The sequence below is a fragment of the Triturus cristatus genome, chromosome 6, assembly GCF_964204655.1.
Source record: "Triturus cristatus chromosome 6, aTriCri1.1, whole genome shotgun sequence".
Classification (NCBI taxonomy): Eukaryota; Metazoa; Chordata; class Amphibia; order Caudata; family Salamandridae; genus Triturus; species Triturus cristatus.
Window position 1 is genome coordinate 1,820,265,987 of NC_140589.1, and position 18,245 is coordinate 1,820,284,231.

General features: G+C 44.6%; 1 protein-coding gene across 2 annotated transcripts in view; it reads left to right on the top strand.

The window, feature by feature from the left end:
• Nucleotides 1-16,076, top strand: part of LOC146822089 (fucolectin-like) — a 98,977-nt gene extending 82,901 nt beyond the window's left edge. Inside the window, exon 4 of one of the 2 annotated variants that reach the window (XM_085613184.1) lies at nucleotides 15,711-16,033. In XM_085613184.1, coding sequence (XP_085469310.1) covers nucleotides 15,711-15,885 — 175 coding nt within the window. In that variant the 3' untranslated portion in view covers nucleotides 15,886-16,033. Of the gene's footprint in view, nucleotides 1-15,710 lie in introns of both variants that reach the window. The other variant, XM_085613185.1, reaches the window with a different exon arrangement.
• The last annotated feature ends 2,169 nt before the right edge of the window (nucleotides 16,077-18,245 follow it).

Here is an 18,245-nt window from a genome sequence, read left to right on the forward strand (position 1 = left end):
GTTGGCGGCGTCAACGGCCGCAAAGGAGCCTGGGGGCTGTAGTCTCCCCCCGCTCTCGGCCGCGAAGTGCTGTGGCGGCGGCGGGGGAGACACACAGCAGGAGACGGCCCAAGAACTGCGGCAGCAGCGGTGCAGTGGCAGGTCAGCAAGAGGTTCACCCAGCAGGTAGGCAGGCACTGAGATTAAAGATTCCCCAGAAATTCTCTAGAAACATCACCCACTTCAAGGAAGGCACAAGGTATAAATATTAGACCTCCGGCCCCAACTCCTGAACCTGTGAAGACTCTTTCAGGAAAAAGGACTGCTGTGCTGCTGAAAGGACTGTCACTCAGCTAGACTGCTGCCCTGCTGGACCACTGCCCTCCTGCCCTCTTGCCTGAGCCAGAAGGACTGGACCTGCACCTGAGCCCAGGACTACCAGAGTGACTCCCAGTGGTAGTCTGTGGGCCTCCCTTTCAGAGTCACAGGGACATAAGAGGCTCCCAATACCTCGAAACAGCACTTAGACCCAACTGGAGGGAGTTCCTGAGCCCTCAGGAACTGGACTAGTGGTGTAGCCTCAGTTGAGCTTCCCTGAAGTTTCTTGGCTCTTCTTGAATGCGAACAGGCCCTTTCATGCAAAGACCTTGCCACTCGTACTGCTCGCCTGCATGAAGCTCTGTCAAACTCTTCCCGCTACATCATTGACCACCAATGTAGCATTGTACTTGACCCATGTTTCAGAGCTATAGTAGGACAGGAACTAGAACACCAGTGGTCAACAACCTCCACCACCATGGTTAGATAACACTGTTTGCCGTATGGCCCCCTGAATGGTATCCGACAACCACAAAAAACATTTTCGGTTGTATCCTCAGCTCAACCACAACTAAAGAGTCATTATCATGTGTAATCTGAAAATAAGGGCACACTAACTAAGTTCTATAGCAGGCTGGAAGTGAGCAGGCTCAGTCGCTTCAAGCACGTAATAACAATATCAACATTTTAAAAATCCATAAAAATTGTCCCCGTAAGTTCTTATTTTGCATTTCGAAATTGATCCTGCAGCTACCCTAATAAAGTGACCGGTTTTCCAAAAAAACGCACTTTTAGGCAAAAAATGCTGCCAAGTGTATTGAATGCAAAGCTTTAATTTGGAAAAAAACATGCATTTGTAAGTAGTGAATGAACAAGCCATCCATACTAGACCAGGGGATATGAAACTAGTTTCAGTAGAACGATTTGCAGGGCATATTTTTGTGTCGTATGCAGTAGCTCAAAATGGGGGAGATGTGTATGTAGGAGGCAATAAAATATGGAAACCCTTTATTATAAAAATATTCCTCAGTATATAAGTAGGTATGTTGTGGAGTTTCTTTAAATATCAAGGGAGTAACAGGTTAAACAAATCCACTAATAGAATTGTAACCAGTGTATTGCAAAATAGCTATATAAAGGAAGTAGAAAAAAACCTAGGATTGGCACGAATTGAAACATCAGTCGGCTGTGGTACAGACGCCATACAGCTGCCAGATCTGGAGAGATGGAAAACTGTCAAGTATCTGCAGCCAAAAAGTCCTTTGTGGGGAAAATGCAGGAACTGCATACAATAAAGTGGGAATCAAATTCAACACAGAGTACAGTTTTTGTGCCCATAGTAAAGATCAGGTAGCACTGAGCATAACAAGGCCCAACAACCATATTATACCAGAGAGAAAGGACACGTGTAGGCAGAAGTGGTGTGAGAATTAGCAGTGCTCCAGAGCAAATAGTCTCACTTCCGGAGCACTCCATTAGTAAGGCAGCTTTCATGGCCTTTTGCAGTACTTTATCTCCACCATTAGGTAGCACCACAGGACTGATGATTAATGTCACCTTATGGAAGTATTGGCCCACAATCGTGTCTAGCTTGATACCTAGGACGAGGTGTGAGCTGCCTCAGATTGCCAAACGTTTGGTGGGGTTTGCTGGTTTGGTCTATCTACCATCAGAGACATCCAATTTATTGTAAGACACTAAGATTGGGTACCCCCCACTTTATGTTCCACCTAAATTTGTTTCACAGTTGAGCGATGATCCTTTAGTTTCAAGACATAGGGCATCTCTGTAGGATGTCACAAAACACCAACAGCGCAGGTTGAAATCGGACCATAAAAACTAATATGCCACATTATAGGGCTGGCTACACAGTTTTAGTTGCCTGTAAAATGCAGATGTCAGCTCAACAACGAAAAATATCAGCACACAGCATCTAACATATGTACGTGGGCTTTAAATCAGTCCTCTTAACCCACTGGCATTCTTGGGTTACACAAATAGCAGTTTTTCACCTCCATGAGACATTTCTGTGAAGGTCCTGGTGAAAAGCTCCATAACCCATGGGTGGAAGAATAGCTTGGGCCCAATGTGGTAGGTACCTGTGATAGATGCTGGACCCATGTTGGGCCATCAGCTGCTTCCATTAAAGGGAATTTAATCAACTGTTTTTATGTTATCATCTGTTTTTAGATTAACCAGAAAGTAGGCAGTGGGAGGATAATCAGAAGCTGATCATTGTGCAGGCGGAGAGTTGTGTCTTGAGCCTTTCACTGTGCTCACAAGGCTGCAAGAATGGAGCAGGGAGTGTGCAGTGCACCTTCTATGCCAATGTGGCCTGGTATTCACAAAGATCAGAATGGAGACGTAACTGGTAACAAGTTGATAGCATGCTTTAATGAGGCTAATCTGAGCATGTTTTAGTATAAATGAGTTGTGGTGCAGATCCGAAAACACACCAAGAACTACAGAGCGAAGTAGCAGATCTCAACATACATAATGGTAGTAAGTCGTCATATGCCTTCGGAATACTTGGAGTTACTGTGCCCTTCTCTGGTGAAATGCTTGCAAAAGCATAACATTGATATGGTATGTTGATATCAATAAGAATGGCGTAATTTGCTTGCATCCCTTCATGCATTCACTCACCTTCTCAGCTATTAATCTACTCATCCTTCTATCTATCCATGTAGCTGCGCTTCAACAAATCATCTAAAGACTCACCTGGTCATCCATGCACTCATTCATCCATGTAGGCATACAATGGGTCACTCGTTCATTCAAGCACAAACTCACTCATCCATCAAAGAGTAACTCATTGTCACCTTCGTTCACTTATGCATCCATACACAATTGCACACATAAACTTACTAATCAATGAAAAAACTTTCAATGATGCAATAGCCGGGCCTATTGGCTTTGGAAATGCCTGTTTTATTATGGATATCAATGATTTTGTGCAGTAAGGCGTACTGCACTGTTTTTTCCTGACTTTTTTCATAAAACGTACTAATTCCACATATTATTTATACAATTTCATAATATAAAACATTTCCCATGAAGTGAAATACAGCAGAGTTGTTTTATCTGCTGCCAACACCTTGGACAACGTTGGGCTATTTTTTTAATGTGAAATGCATCCTTGCATCCCACATGGGCACTAGAGCCCATATTTATCAATATTTCATGCAACACAGTGCAGGGAGCCACCGTGCTGTGCTGCAAGGGAGGGGCGGGACTTAGCCGTATTTAATATTATATCATGCATTCTTGTTCCCCTCCTGCGCTTGGGCACAAACTGCTGTCTAATGCCAGTGCAGGTACCCTTGTTCCATGGCAGCTAACGGCCAACACTATTGGCCTTGCTAATGCTTGTTTTTATTGCAGATGCTGCACCACTTTGGCACAAACCATTGTTTTTCATTTTTGCTGAGGCTAAACAGCATCGACAAAAAGCACTGGCAAAGCCAATAGATTTGTATTTGCAGAGAGGCCTCTTTGCTTTGTCATTGCTCTTTTAAAGTATTGGTAACTCGAAGTCTCGGAGACATCAGATGTTGTCTGTAGTGAGACCCCTAAAAAAAACCTTACTACCAGTGGTAGTCTACCTCTAGGTTAAACTTATGAATGTTTTAGGTCTTTGATATTCCGAAAACCCAGGAAATGTTGGTTTACTTTTGCTGTCCAGTGGTGTGTCATAGGCCCCCGCGGTGCAGGAGGGCTGAATTCCAGGGGCCCCAATTCCAGGGGCCCCCCTCAGTCTGTACCTTGGCCTGAGAGCCTCTAGTTGAGTCTGGGGGGGATCCCACCATGTACCTTGCAGGGTGGCCCCCTCAAGTTTTGTTACACCACTGTTGCTGCCGGGTTGCTTACTTACCTAAATATGCAGACACTAGGTGGGAACATTACCTAGCACACGATCCGCCATTTCTTTGGTATCTTCTTTCTCTGTGTTGCACTTGCTCATTGGTAGTGGATGTATAAGTGGCTTTATAACATTATGCAACATGAATAATATTTAATGCTAAATTGTATTGAATTTTTTATGGCTACTTGATCTTGTTTCAAGTATATTTTCTGATCCTTTTTTTATAGTCAAGAATAATGTTTCATCGAAATTGGTTTGGATGAACAGTACATATCTAATGTCCCCCGTTTAATTTTTATAGGTTTTTATAGATGGATATATATATATATATATATATATATATATATATATATATATATATATATATATATATATATTTTTTTTTTTCACTGAAAAAAACATAGGTTTCAGGGAAGTTATAGTTAGTTGGATATTTCACTCATACAAAACGCGAGAAATTCGGCTGTTATTGTTAGTTGAGCTAAATATAACTTGCGCCCCCGCGATACACTGCTGATGATGTCACATATTACATCACTCATGACATGGTCAGTGACATCCCTGATGACATCACTGATGACATCTCAAATGACATCACTCATGACATCATCCAGTGACTGCGTGTTACCAAAAAGTTTAAATGTGTTTTATACATATATATATGCCAAGATGTATTGAAGAATGAGTGGGTATATGAGTGTCTGAATGGATGATTTAATAGGTGCCTGACTGACTGTATAAGTGAGTGATTAAATGTGTCTCACTAATACATGGGTGACTGGCTAATCTGTATGAATGTCTGTATCAGTCTGTCAGTTGGTGTGTAAGTGGCTGCTTGGGTTGGTGAGTAGCTACATGAGTATCTATATATGGGTTTTTGATTGGTTATCCGAGTACCTAAATGAGTGTCTCAGGGTCTGTGTGGGTGGGTGGGGTGTGTGTGACTCCCTGCATAGATGTGTGAGTGGGTGATTCACAGGGTGTATGGGTTCAAGAGTACATCTGTGAGGGGCTATATGGTTGGTTGACTGTGTGTATGGCTGTGTTGGTTAGTAAATGGATGACTCAGCTGTACATGTGTGAGTAACTACATATGTGAAAGGCAGAATATGTGAGTGTTCGAGTTTATAAATTATTATATGTGAGAGTGAGTGATTGTGAGAGTAGATGTATGGATGTGTGTGTGCTTGTGTCAGTGATTGTATAAGACATTAAGTATGTGTTAGTATCTGCATAAATAAGTGAGGTGGTGTGTGTATAACTGTATAGCTGAGTAAATGGGAGTGTGATTGATTCTTTGCATTACTGACTAACTGTGTGAGTAACTATGGGTGAGTGGCGGTGTGTGAGTGTCTGTATGGGTATATGAGTACATATGATTGTGCTGTATTGATGAGTGACTGTATGGGTAAATGAGTGGATGTGTGTGTAGACCTAGGAATCAGTGAGTGGCTATGTAGTTACTGGTATTGTTGTGTCTATGGTTTCGAGAATGGCAGTCTGTATTTTAGAGTGGGTGTATCAAAGGTTATATCAGGATGTGAGGAGATGCATCAGATTATCACGTGGATGATGTCATCAGTGAGGTCATTTGAGATGTCATCAATAATGTCATCAGTGATGTCACTGACCATGTCATGAGTGATGTAATATGTGATGTCATCAGCAGTGCATTGAGGGGGCACGATTTATAATTGCTCAACTAACTATAACGGACACATTTCTCTGGTTTTATACCAGTGAAATGTCCAACTAACCATAACGTCCCTTGAACCTATGTTTTTTCAGTGAATTTCAAAGGTTTTTTAAATGCTAATTTCTAACTATAACAACCCTGAAACCTATGGTTTATCAGTGAATTTCAAAGGTTTTTTAAATGCTAATTTCTAACTATAACGACCCTGAAACCTATGTTTTTTTAGTGAATTTCAAAGGTTTTTTAAATGCAAATTTCAAACTATGCCTACATAGGTAGGATATATGCAGAAAGAGGAAGAAAGGTACAGAAAGAAGCAAGAGAAATGCAGAAAGAGGCAACAGAAGTCCAGAAAGACAAAGAAAGGTGCAGAAAGAAGCAATAGATATGCAGAAAAAACAACAGAGGGGCAGAAAGAGGCCTTGTTGCAAAGTCATCCTGTGCCCCCAACTTTTTGCTGATGGGTACTGGTGTTAACTGAGTCTGACTAACCAGGCCTAGACCCAGTGCTATGCTAAAAGACACTTAGAATACAGTGAAAACACCTACATACACTAGGGTGCGTTATGGGTTGGGGTACCCCTGTGATTGGCATGACCTCCCCTGTAAGGCCCTGGTACATAATAGAAAGAGAAGGATACAATGGAAACCCTGCACACTGGGAACCAGGGTACATAGTGTATAAATAGAAACAGTGGTTTATGTGGGCTAGTACAATGATACTGGTAAGTATACGCGCAATCGCAGTAAAAAAGGGTTAAGTCGATATCCAAAGGAGAAATAACCATGTACCACTCAATGTTTGGTAATAGCAATCGTTATTTATATATATATAGCACAATGAAAATTTACAAAAAGATAAATTCATATATAGTGCAAAGTGTCCCTAGTGAAAATGGAACCTACGGAAATAGTGACATATTCAGGCATAAACATCTGGTTTCCAAAATAAAGGTAAAGTCGACCATCACAAAATGAGAAACCATAGGAGCAGCCTCCTTATACAATGCTAGGAGCTGTTGAATAGTTTGCTTTAAAATATTGTCGACAGCGTTTCGACCCCTCTCTTCAGGACCTATTGCTGTAGGGACATCTATAATTAAAGGAAGATAAGGATAGCATAAGTGTGAGCACTGGAACAACTGTATGGTGGTAAGGAACAAAATGGGGAGGCCTGTACCTGAAAAGGGAATGGTCTGTCAGTGTGATAAAAGTGCACCACAAGGAGGTGATAAGGTAGGAGGGTTACTCACATGGGACCCAGCCGGGCGCTATACGTGTGAAGGAAGAAAAGGGAAAATGTAACAACTGTCTACGTTAGTTCTGTTACACAATGCAGATGGTGAGAGGAAAAACCAACCCCAGTGAGGGGTTATGACAAACTGGGGTGGCGTAGTGGGCAAAAGAACGATGGATTTAACCCCAAGTGGGATGGGTATGCCCAGACATGGGTCCCTTGCTCACTGTGCCACTGGATTCAAGCTAGCCTGGCTGAAGAAGGGTGACATACCCTGTAAGCGGTCCCAGGATGCTTGTTTCCGGTCCAGGGAGGACCTGGCCTGGCAGTTCGGTCTGGACTGTTCCCATGGGGCACAGGGTCAAGACTGATTTGCATATGGCTGGGTCCAAACTGGGGTGGCGTAGTGGGCAAAAGAACAATGGATTTAACCCAGATCTTTTGACTGGGGGAGAATGTTTGCTTTGTCAGCATTCCGTCCATCATTTGCATGCTGTAACACTTTTTGCCCTAAGTGGGATGGGTATGCCCAGACTTGGTCCCTTGCTCACTGCTCCACTGAATTCAAGCTAACCTGGCTGAAGAAGGGTGATATACCCTGAACCCGGTCTCAGGATGCTTATTTCCGGTCCAGGGGAGGGCCTGGCCTGGCAGTTCGGTCTGGACTGTTCCCATGGGGCACAAGGTCAAGACTGATTTGCATATGGCTGTGTCCAAACAGGGGTGGTGTTGTGGGCAAAAGAATGATGGATTTAACCAAGATCTTTTGACTGGGGAAGAATGTTTGCATTGCCAGCATTCCGTTCATCATTTGTTTGCTGTAATGCTTTTCACTCTAAGTGGGATAGGTATGCCTAGACATGGGTCCCTTGCTCACTGCGCCACTGGATTCAAGCTAGCCTGGCTGAAGAAGGGTGACATACCCTGAAACCTGTCCAAGGATGCTTGTTTGCGGTCCAGGGAGGACCTGGCCTGGCAGTTCAGTCTGGACTGTTCCCATGGGGCACAGGGTCAAGACTGATTTACATATGGCTGGGTCCAAACTGGGGTGGCGTAGTGGGCAAAAGAACAACGGATTCAACCCAGATCTTTTGACTGGGGGAGAATGTTTGCATTGTCAGCATCCCGTACGTCATTTGTTTGCTGTAACACAAGGTGGGGGTCAATGGCAGTAGTCCTCAGAATGGAAGGTGAAGCGTGTGTCACTACTGGAAGATTCACCACAATGTGTGTGTATTGGATGAGTATCTGAAATTAAGGGAGGAATGTATCAGAACAAGAGAGGGAATAAGGCGAGCCAAACGGTAAGGAATGAATTGCAAGCGTCCTTACCAGAGTAAAAGCAAATGATACTTATTGCGATGATGTGAACCACTTTGGCCAGCGGGGGTGGTTGTCTAAATAATGACTGTAAGACCCATACACATCGAAACGTGTAGACCTAAATTGTGGGGAGATTGCCGTTAGGAATGATTTCCAGTATGCTAGTAAATAACATAGGCCTTGCTGCAGGGGGTTGGAAAAAGGTTCTCACCGTAAGCTTGAAACAATGTTCATTTGGGCGATGAACAGGAGCGGTTCCTTTTTCAGTATGGAGATCCAAACTTTTTCAAAAAAGTAAGATTAAAAATCTTGTTGCAAGCTGTTAAGAACTGAGTCGACATACGAAAAAAATTGGGAATACCTTATTACTCAGATTACTCACCAATTTGGGGTTGGTCTACCCAGCCTACCACTGAAGCATGCGGGTATCTCTCGCTGGGGAGATTTAAAAACAGGTATGGATTTGATTACTTGGGAAACCTTGACATTATGCACTTGTGGACAATTAACCAGATTCAAATACTATCAATTGTCTGCTTGGTGGGCTGGGCAACAGTGGGAGGATCAGATGGATGATGCCTGGTTAATTCAAGCTATGAAAATCGGGAGTATTAACAAAGAGGTGGCTTTGTGGTATCGAACCCTGATTGAAGCAGATGATTATATAAATCAGGATTTTCAAACGCTTTGGAGTAATGACGTAGAAAATATTAATCTGAGCGATGTTTGGTCGAGCTCCTTTACACTGCTTCGCGAGACTGTTAAGCCCGCATATCTTAAGCTAAATCATCTCTTTACCCTTTATCGGGTCTATTGGTCTCCGGTGAAACTGACAAAATTTGCTGGAAATCAGTATGCCTGTTCGAGATGTCGAGATCCTTTAGCGAATGACTGTCATAACTTGCCCTGCAATCACTAAATTTTGGATTGATCTATGTGAATTCTTGACGGAGGTAACAGGAATCCAGATTGAAGTGACCCCTGTACTTATATTTTTTTGGATTAGGCCAGGATAGTAGTTTGGCTTCAAACAAAATTGCGGCAAGATTAATTTTCTATGTTATTTTATTGGGAAGACGAGAGATCTGTAAAGCCTGGAAATCGGCTGTTCCACCCCTTTTTTTTTAGTGTAAAAACAGTATCATACACATAGGCCAACAAGACATGGCATGCGATTCTAGAAGCCGGGAAAAGATATGGGCCATGTTGGTCGATTGGTGCCAGAGGAATGGGGTCCAAGGATTAAGTCAATAAATAGCTGTGGGTTCTGGTCCCCTTCTTTGGCATCTTTTTTGTATTTCATGCGTAAGAGGGGTTGGAGTGGAAACGGCTAGATTTCTTGTGTGAAAAGACTCTATTTCCCATCCGGTCCCAGTAAGGGAAAGTGAGTATTGCCAACAAGTTAATTGGCAGAATGAGGACCAAAAAAAAAAAAAGAAACAATGTTCTTGATAGCGGATGGAACGCGCGTGCAGCTGCTACACGTGGAAGTAGAGCTACATGAGTCCATCTATCATGTACGATGACAGGGTGCCGGAACTCGCTGGGTATTTAAATAGGAAGTTTGCCCGCCAAAACCGGTTGTCACGGCAGGCATCTCTGGAGATAGCCACCTGACGGTGTGATCCGGTTTTCTGTATTCTGAAGCAAGGTCAAAGAATAGAAATGAAAAAGACTACCGTTAGACTGCCAGGCCGATTTCAAAGCAGGAATTTCGGGACCTGGATGTATGGATACAAGGGAAAATGTAACCTCTTATGTAACGGTCAGCGTATCGCTCAGGGGACAAAGAAATATGATTATATGTTGTAAATGAGGTTATGTACAAATACATCAATATGTAGGTATTACAAAATGTAACAATTTATACACTAGTACATAATAGGGCAGAGGGATTTACACTACCTCTAAGTCAGAGGTGCAGAAAGATGCTTCTTTAACTAGTAGTCACGTTTGCAGAGTGGTAGAGAAAGAGTGCTGGGCCTCTGACCCGCGTTCAGGAATTCCCCTTTGTAGGACTTATAGGAGGTACCAAGAGGGCTTCTTGGCCCCCAAAGTCCCTTAGGAGTAAAGTGGTATTTATCCCCCATCCCGTAGTCTTCCAGGGGGCGCGTTTGCACAGTGGTGGAGAAAGGGGGCCTGGCCTCCGAAGATGTCTTAGCAATCCTACTGTGTGGAACTTACTGGAGGTAACAAGAGGGGTAGTTGTCCCCCAAGGACATCCATGGGGGCCAACTACCCCTCCTATTACCTTCAGTAAGTACCACAAAGCAGAATTGCTAAGTTCTCATTCCAGGCCACGGCCCCTTTGCCCACCACTCTGCAAACGCACTCCCTGGCACACTCTTGGATGGGGATTGAAGTCCCCTTCACTGCTGGGGGTCCTTGAGAGCCAACTAGCCTACCTCTTACCTCCAGTAAGCCCCACACAGTGGGACTGCCGAGAGGTGGACACAGGCCACACACCCTTTCTCCACCACTCTGTAAACGCACCTCCTGGCGCACTCTTGGTTGGAGGATGAAGTCCCCTTTCCTCATGAGGGTCCCTGGAGGCCAACTAGCCCACCAGGTACCTCCAGTAAGCCCCACACAGCTGGATTGCTGAGAGTGGTCTGCGGCCACGCCCCCTTTTTACACCACTCTGCAAACGCACCTCCTAGCGCACTGCTGCTTGGGCGATGAAGTCCACTTGTGTCCTGAGGTCCTCAGGACACAAGAGGAACTCATCACCTCACCAGCAGTGCACCAAGAGGCGCGTTTGCAGAGTGACAGGATGGCTGCCAACACTTCCCAGTTTGGAGTGTTGGCAGCCAATCAGAATGAAGCTCGTGCTCGGGAGGGTTAGTGAATCCTATTCGGTGCTCAAATATCGATATTTTTATTTTTTACATTTCTCAGCAACTTCTAATGGATTCACACCATTTAAAACAAGCATTAGATCTCTCTTTTGTTACAGTTAGAGCTGTTGGCGTTGAAAATGACAATGTTTTTTTCTTTTTTTCTTTTTATTTGTAGCGGAGTAATTATATTTGCATAGAGCTCTTGCAATTGGTATAAAAATGAAAAGTAAAAAACATTGTCATTTTCAATGTAGGCGTAGAGAGCAGTGGCATAGAGTGCAGAGATGCAGAGTCGAATAGAGTGCGTAGAGTGCAGTGATGTAGAGTATAGTGGAATAGCGTGATTTGGTGCAGATTAGATTGGTGTAGAGTCTATTGGTTTTGAATAAAGTGGTAGAGTGCACTGGCATAGAGTACAGTGTTGTAGAGTAGGGTTGCACAGAGTGGATTGGTGTAAGTAGAGAGGAGTGGAGTGGGGCAGAGAAAGAGTGCAGTGACGTAGAGTGTAGTGGAGTGGAGTAGTGTGCAGTGGTGCAGAGTAGAGTGCAGTGGTCTGGAGTGGTACTGAGTAGAATGGAGAGGGGTAACATGGAGTATGTATGGCATGGTAGCGTACTGCTATTACAGTAGAAGCGGAGCTGGGTTTGGCCAGTTGTGATGAATACTGGGACTTTTGTTACAGATCATGGTTGCATGCATGTAAAAGAATTGTTGCTTTGTTTTTTTCCTACATTTTTGTTTCCTTCAGTGAGTAAACAGTAAGTACTGCACATCAAACGCATGAATCAGCAAAAGTGAGACAGATGTTAAAGTCACTGCGGTTTTTAAGTACCAACATGGGGACTTATAGGCCACAAATTAAGGCAGCGAGGGCAAACATAAAAGCAGGTGAGTGGCACACACTAAACTCACCCACGAGTACACCTGGAGGCAGGGACATCCTAAGGATTTCGGGGCCCCTGGCCAAACATATTTTGAGGACCCCTGTTAAGAACAACTTTGAATGTATTGTCCAGTTTCAGCTCTTTCGCCCTGTCTTTGGCCAGCTCACTGCCAGTGGACAGGCACACTTATCTAAATTCTAAATGTGCTTACATCCAACTAATGTTAAGAGATAGTTAAGTGTGTTTTTGATACTGCACACAGCATCAACTCAGTGATATTACTGTAAATAATTTATGTGACAACATCGCATTTCGCATATGTGAGGTCCTGTTTTGCAAAAAAAATGATGGCTATTGCTTGAATCATACACGAAACATTGTTCTGCAAAAATGACAGTAATAGACTCTTAAACAGCACCCACAACAAAATAAATTAACCCCTTCAATGCCCCGCCCTTTCCCCCTGCTGTGCCGGGCCTTTCATTAGCGGGCGGGGTCCATGACGAGATAGTCTCGTCATGGGCACAGCGCAACCGTGCTCCATGACGAGACTATCTCGTCATGGGCATAGAAGAGGTTAAAGGAAAACGGCAACTAAAACAATCTGTTCGAGGTCATTAGGGGAAGACTCTCTGTAGAGCAGAGCTGACACTAACAATGGGCCCCTTGAAAGGCTGGGGCCCTGGGGTCAGCCCACTGTGCCCATACCTTAAAACGCCTCTGCCTGGTAGACCCCAACGCTGGGCACTTGAAGAGGGTCTGGTAACAGTGTCTGGGCTTAATGGACACAACAGTAAATTAAGAACACAGCAGGCCGCAAATGAGGCGCACTGAGAGTTCAAATGAGGTGCACTGAGAGTTCAAATGAGGCGCACTGAGAGTTCAAATGAGGCGCACTGAGAGTTCAAATGAGGCGCACTGAGAGTTCAAATGAGGTGCACTGAGAGTTCAAATGAGTTGCACTGCGGAGACACTAAACTCGGTCACAAGTACACGAGAGACACGAACACTGAACACATGACAAATGAGTGGCACATGGGAAAGCTCACAATTTAGTTACACTGAGCAAAAGAAGCAAGATTCACAGATGCATACAAAGGAAGGAGATGAAAGGGAGTGATTCTGAAACACAAGAAAGTACACATATCGCGATCGTTAAATTAATCAATGGTTGGCGCAGTGGAAACCAGATAATCAACAAGGGGCAGTAAGGACCATAGCATGAATTCAAATTGAGAGGCATGTGACCAAAAAGAGAAAAATACTAAATGCGCTGAGAGTGCTGAACGCAGAAAAACGTAAAATCAGAAAAATGCCCTATTCCAATCTGTAAACTGAGCTCCCTTTCAGCATTTCCAGGCCATCACTCTGCCTCCTCTTAACGTTAGCCTCTTTCCATCGCCTCTCCTGGTAAGTGCACAACCCTACCACAAAGCCACCTTCTCCTACCTTAAAGCAGCGTGGCATCCTGTGTCCTGCGCTCGAAGGGTGGCCCTAAGACAGCCCCCACAAACAAAGCAGCCACAAATAAGAGTAGAGAGGGCAAACAAACACCCGAGGACAACATCAGGCACATGGCAAAGCCGTCGAGGGCAGGCTTGTTATCTCTCTGGTTTATGTAGAAATGTCACGGCGTTCCATAGCCTGCAGCTGTGCGTTGGCGTGCCAACGGTCGTGCAAGAAATGAAACGAGAGACTAAATTTGCGTCATTCTGTTGCATCTATTTAAAAGCAAACAAAATAATGGTCCAACCCATAAAAGAGAGACAGAGGCATTCCGGAGCAGGAGGTGGTCGCAGTCTGCACTCCTCCCCTCATCAGCAGGCAGGACGGGCCAGGCGTGTGGGCGATATCTGTGGGGAAGGGGATTGAGAATCCAGGTGAAGCATGGTAGCCAGGTCCCCTGTGCCTCCCGCCATCTTGCTGGTAGGGGGAGCATTGTTACGCTGAGAGGAGGAGGAAGGGGTCATCCAGAGGCGTGCTGAAAGAAAGGCACGTGTCTCCTTTGTTAAACAGAAACAGAAGCTGTCAACAAGCATTACGGGCGCCTTATGAAATAAATACATTAAAAACCAGTCCGATTGCTCTTCGATGCTGTTTGGGAGGTGGGAGGGGTATTCTTTGCAGGAAAGCATTACGGCCTACAGGTGCTGTACTTATTTTTTTTTAAAGATAGTCCCTAAACAAAAAGATAAAAACCAAAAGTGCAAGGAAACTGTAGTTGGCCGGTGCTCCCCGCTTACATACGGAAGTGATGTATCGGGAGCCAGAAAACAAGAGCACTAGGGTTGTTGACCAATGGTAATACGCAGCTGTAAAAACACTCGGTAGAATGATTACTGCAGGTCTTGCAGACAGCGCATGCGCGCTGATGCTCGACCTAAAAGAAGAGTGCTTTCTGAACCAAGGGCTACCTTTTATTTGATGCAATTCCTTTCAATAATTCAGGCTGTGGCCTGTTCCAAAATTTCCTATGGAAATTAACATGGGGAAAACGCCTTTTGGGACCCCTCTTTTTTCTCGGCCCTCGCTTGACGAATCACTCCAAAACTTTCAAGACAGGAGCTGACCTGAGGTGGTCATTAGTTTTCAAAATTTCACGAAGATTCGTCAAACGGCACCAAAGCTATTACAAATCCCAAAAAAAATAGGTTCTAAATATAACTACCTACTGGCGACCACCAGTAGGTAAGATATATGTATATATACAAAAGAAAATTGATTGAGTGATTATGCATATGCAGAGCAGGTTTTGCAGATCCACAGCATATAGTTGAAACTGTGGTAAAGAACAGGTACTGCTTGTACCAGGGGCGGTTCCTCTGCTGTGTCGGAGGAGCGTTACCCCACTGCTGCTACCCAGCAGAAGCAACAGTGAAAAAGAAAATGATTATAAAATAATGTTATTATTATTTTCTTTTTCACGGTCGCCTCTGATGGGTACCCGAGTCGCGGGGCAGGGCCGGGCCATCCTCCTGAGCTTCAGGAGGAGGAGTTGTGGGCACTACTATGTGTGCATGATGGTTGGCCGGCCAAAACCGTCATGCTCACCTAGCATTTCTCCACCTGGCTGTGTTGTACAGCTGTGTGGAGAAAAGCCACAGGCTCCCAGATACTGTCTGAGTGACAAAGCAGGCCGCTCTGACCAATCCTAAAGCTGCTCTCATGCTGGGAATAGCATTCCCATCATGAGAGCAGTGCTGGGATTGGCCTCAGGGAGCCTGTGCAGTGTGCACCAGTCGAGGATCGGAAGAGAAGGCAGACAGAGCAGGTGCAGTGGCAGGTAAGTCATAATTCTTTTTTTTAATTCATTTTGGTTAATGTATTTATGCCCCCGCCACTGTGCCACCCTACCTGCTCGCATTAGGAGCAGCCGCCACTGGCTTGCACTGCTGGCAACCTTTTCTTCTGTGTAGCCTTCTGTGTGTACTATGCACTGCACAAAAAAAAAAAAAAACACAATGGATGTGACATATTTATTTTTTACAGAAACAGTGAACAATAGAGTTTTGATAGGCACCAACAGAAGTAAACTCTTTTAAGTGTGCCCTGCTATTTGTTTCCTCAGGTGTACCACGATTACAAACATCATCGCAGGAGCAACGTCGAAATTTCAGTGCAATGGAATGGTCGGCCGCTATGTGAACATCATTATTCCTGGCAGATGGGAGCATTTGACTCCGTGCGAAGTACAAGTCTTTGCGTACCCTGTGGAGCAGCCGGGCTGCGACAGCAAAGAATAATTTGACCCGGCTGGGCACCCGCGCTTCATTCTCAAATCCATCACTAATCAGTGTTTACCACATGGTGGCGCTGCCTGTCTAAGGTTGAGATGAGCACAACTACGCTGCTTGCTAATTCAATGTAAATTAAAAATGAATAAAAACTGTCACCCACACCATTCTTACAGCTTGGGGTGGTCTGGAATAGTCTGAATTATCAGCGATGCTAGTAGCTATGTTGCTACAGTTCCTAACAGCGCCGGCAGGGGCAATGGGTAGGTGCAAGTTGCCATGTCTCCTAGGAAGGGCCCTGGCACTTTTTTTTTTTTTTACAAATTAAGCACTAGGGTGAGGAGAGACCCACAGCTTCATAAGGGATCAGCGTATCACAAAGAAATGTTGCCAAGATGTCACCAGATTGAGAGAGCAGATACTGACTCTCATCTCCTGATCTTTCAAGGGATCTTCAAGATAAGTCTTAAGTGTGTTGAAAAATAAGAGGGCTACACATTCATCAAACTCTGATCTGGACAGATGTGTGATTGTATTAATCAGCTAACATCCATCCTAGGAACAATAAGGGGCAATGCTTCGGGGACTTGGCGGTCTTTCTTGTTTGGTAACATATAGGACATTCTTTTTTATCCTTAGATATTCTGGGGTATATTTACAACAGAATGGCGGAGCGCGGCGTTGATCCAAAATACCTAATGCCGGTCTCCGCCATTCTGAAAACGCAGGGATGCACTGCGTTTACAACAATACGGTGCATACCTGCGCTTTCCCTAGCGCTAGCGCTGAACACAACTGCCTAGCGCCAACGCAGGCACCCTTGCACCATAGTGCGAGAGTGCCTGCGTTGAGGGAATGATTGTTTATGTGCAGGAAGGTGTCCCTTCCTGCACATAAACAATCCAGAATGGCAATTTTTAACTTCCGTGTTCGTGTCATTGTGCACCACACATAGAAGTTGCAATTTGTTGTTTTTTAAATGGATGTTTATTTGCAGGAAGGGGCACCCTCCTGCACAATAACAATCATTCTTGGCGTTTTGCTGTTTCTATGTGTGCTGCACAATGCAGCACACATAGAAACAGCAAAAACAAGGAGAAATAAAGCATTTCTCCATGTTTCGCAATGTTAAGACCAGGTTTTCCTTGGCCTTAATTATGGTGCTGCCTCCTATTTATGTCAGCGTTGCAAATAGGGGGCAGCGTCAAAATCAATGGGTGGTGCAGATGAACGCCCACCGCAACACCCATTGCCCACCTCTTTCACTCTAAGTATTGCGTGAAAAGGTGCCTTATTTACAAGAAGGCATTAAGCCATGTTAAGTGGCTTACCGCCACCTTGTAAATAAGACGAAGCCCCTATCGCCACAAGAAAGACGATAAAAGTGACGTTCCTCTGGCGATAGAGGCTTGTAAATATGCCCCTCTGTTTTTCGAAACTTGGGTGCTGGCCTGTTATATTCCTAAACCAGTAATGTAACAGATTCCAGTGGCAACTGACTTTTCTTCCCTGGAAGAAAGATCTACTACCTGATAACTTATCAACGTTGCTCTGGATTCATTTTTTGCAGTTTTATATTACTCAAACTCGACCGGAAGGCATTGGAGCGCTTTACTTGAGCATGTACATGAGTACATTACACAAGGTCACATTCATATTTAAATAATTTGCACAGAATCACAGGATGTTGAGCCGAAGCTGAGACTCGAACCTGGTTCTCCACTTCCAAAGTCAGCTGCTCTTGTCGTATCCTCTCTCTTGAGGGTCGATGGTACTAGGTTACATCACTGAACCCCAGATCTTCATCAAGTGGGTAGAGAGTAGACTAGTTGTCTAGGTTGAAAGGTGCTCACGGACACCTGCTGCATCTGCAGCCTCAGGAGTCCAGTTCTACTTGAACGGGCTTTGGGGCCTGGGGAGGGAAGGGTCTAGAAGCAAGAGTTTAGGTGGGAGATGTATGTTCAGAAGCGCAGCTACAGGTGACCCATCAATGACACTTGTATAGGCCTCTGAGGGATACGTCTTTATAAAATAATAAGAATTGGACTCCGACTGAATGGTACACTATCGCGGTCTTTCTGCCTCTCTCGCGGCACCAGACAGGGGTGCCCACTCTCACCATTGCTTTTCATTATTGCAATGGACCCCTTGGATAGACACTTTCATGAACGTCACCTGCACAGGAGACTGCAGTTCAAGACAGGCCCCTTACGCACCCCAGAGGAGAATCTTGAGCCTCTTATTAGGGGGATGATTCAATTTGGAGTACATTCTAGCTTTGTAATTAATTGGGGCAAGTCAGTGATCTTTCCGCTCACTCCCAGCACTAAGAGATGGGATTGCAAATTCCCTCTTACCTAGTGCTCCGA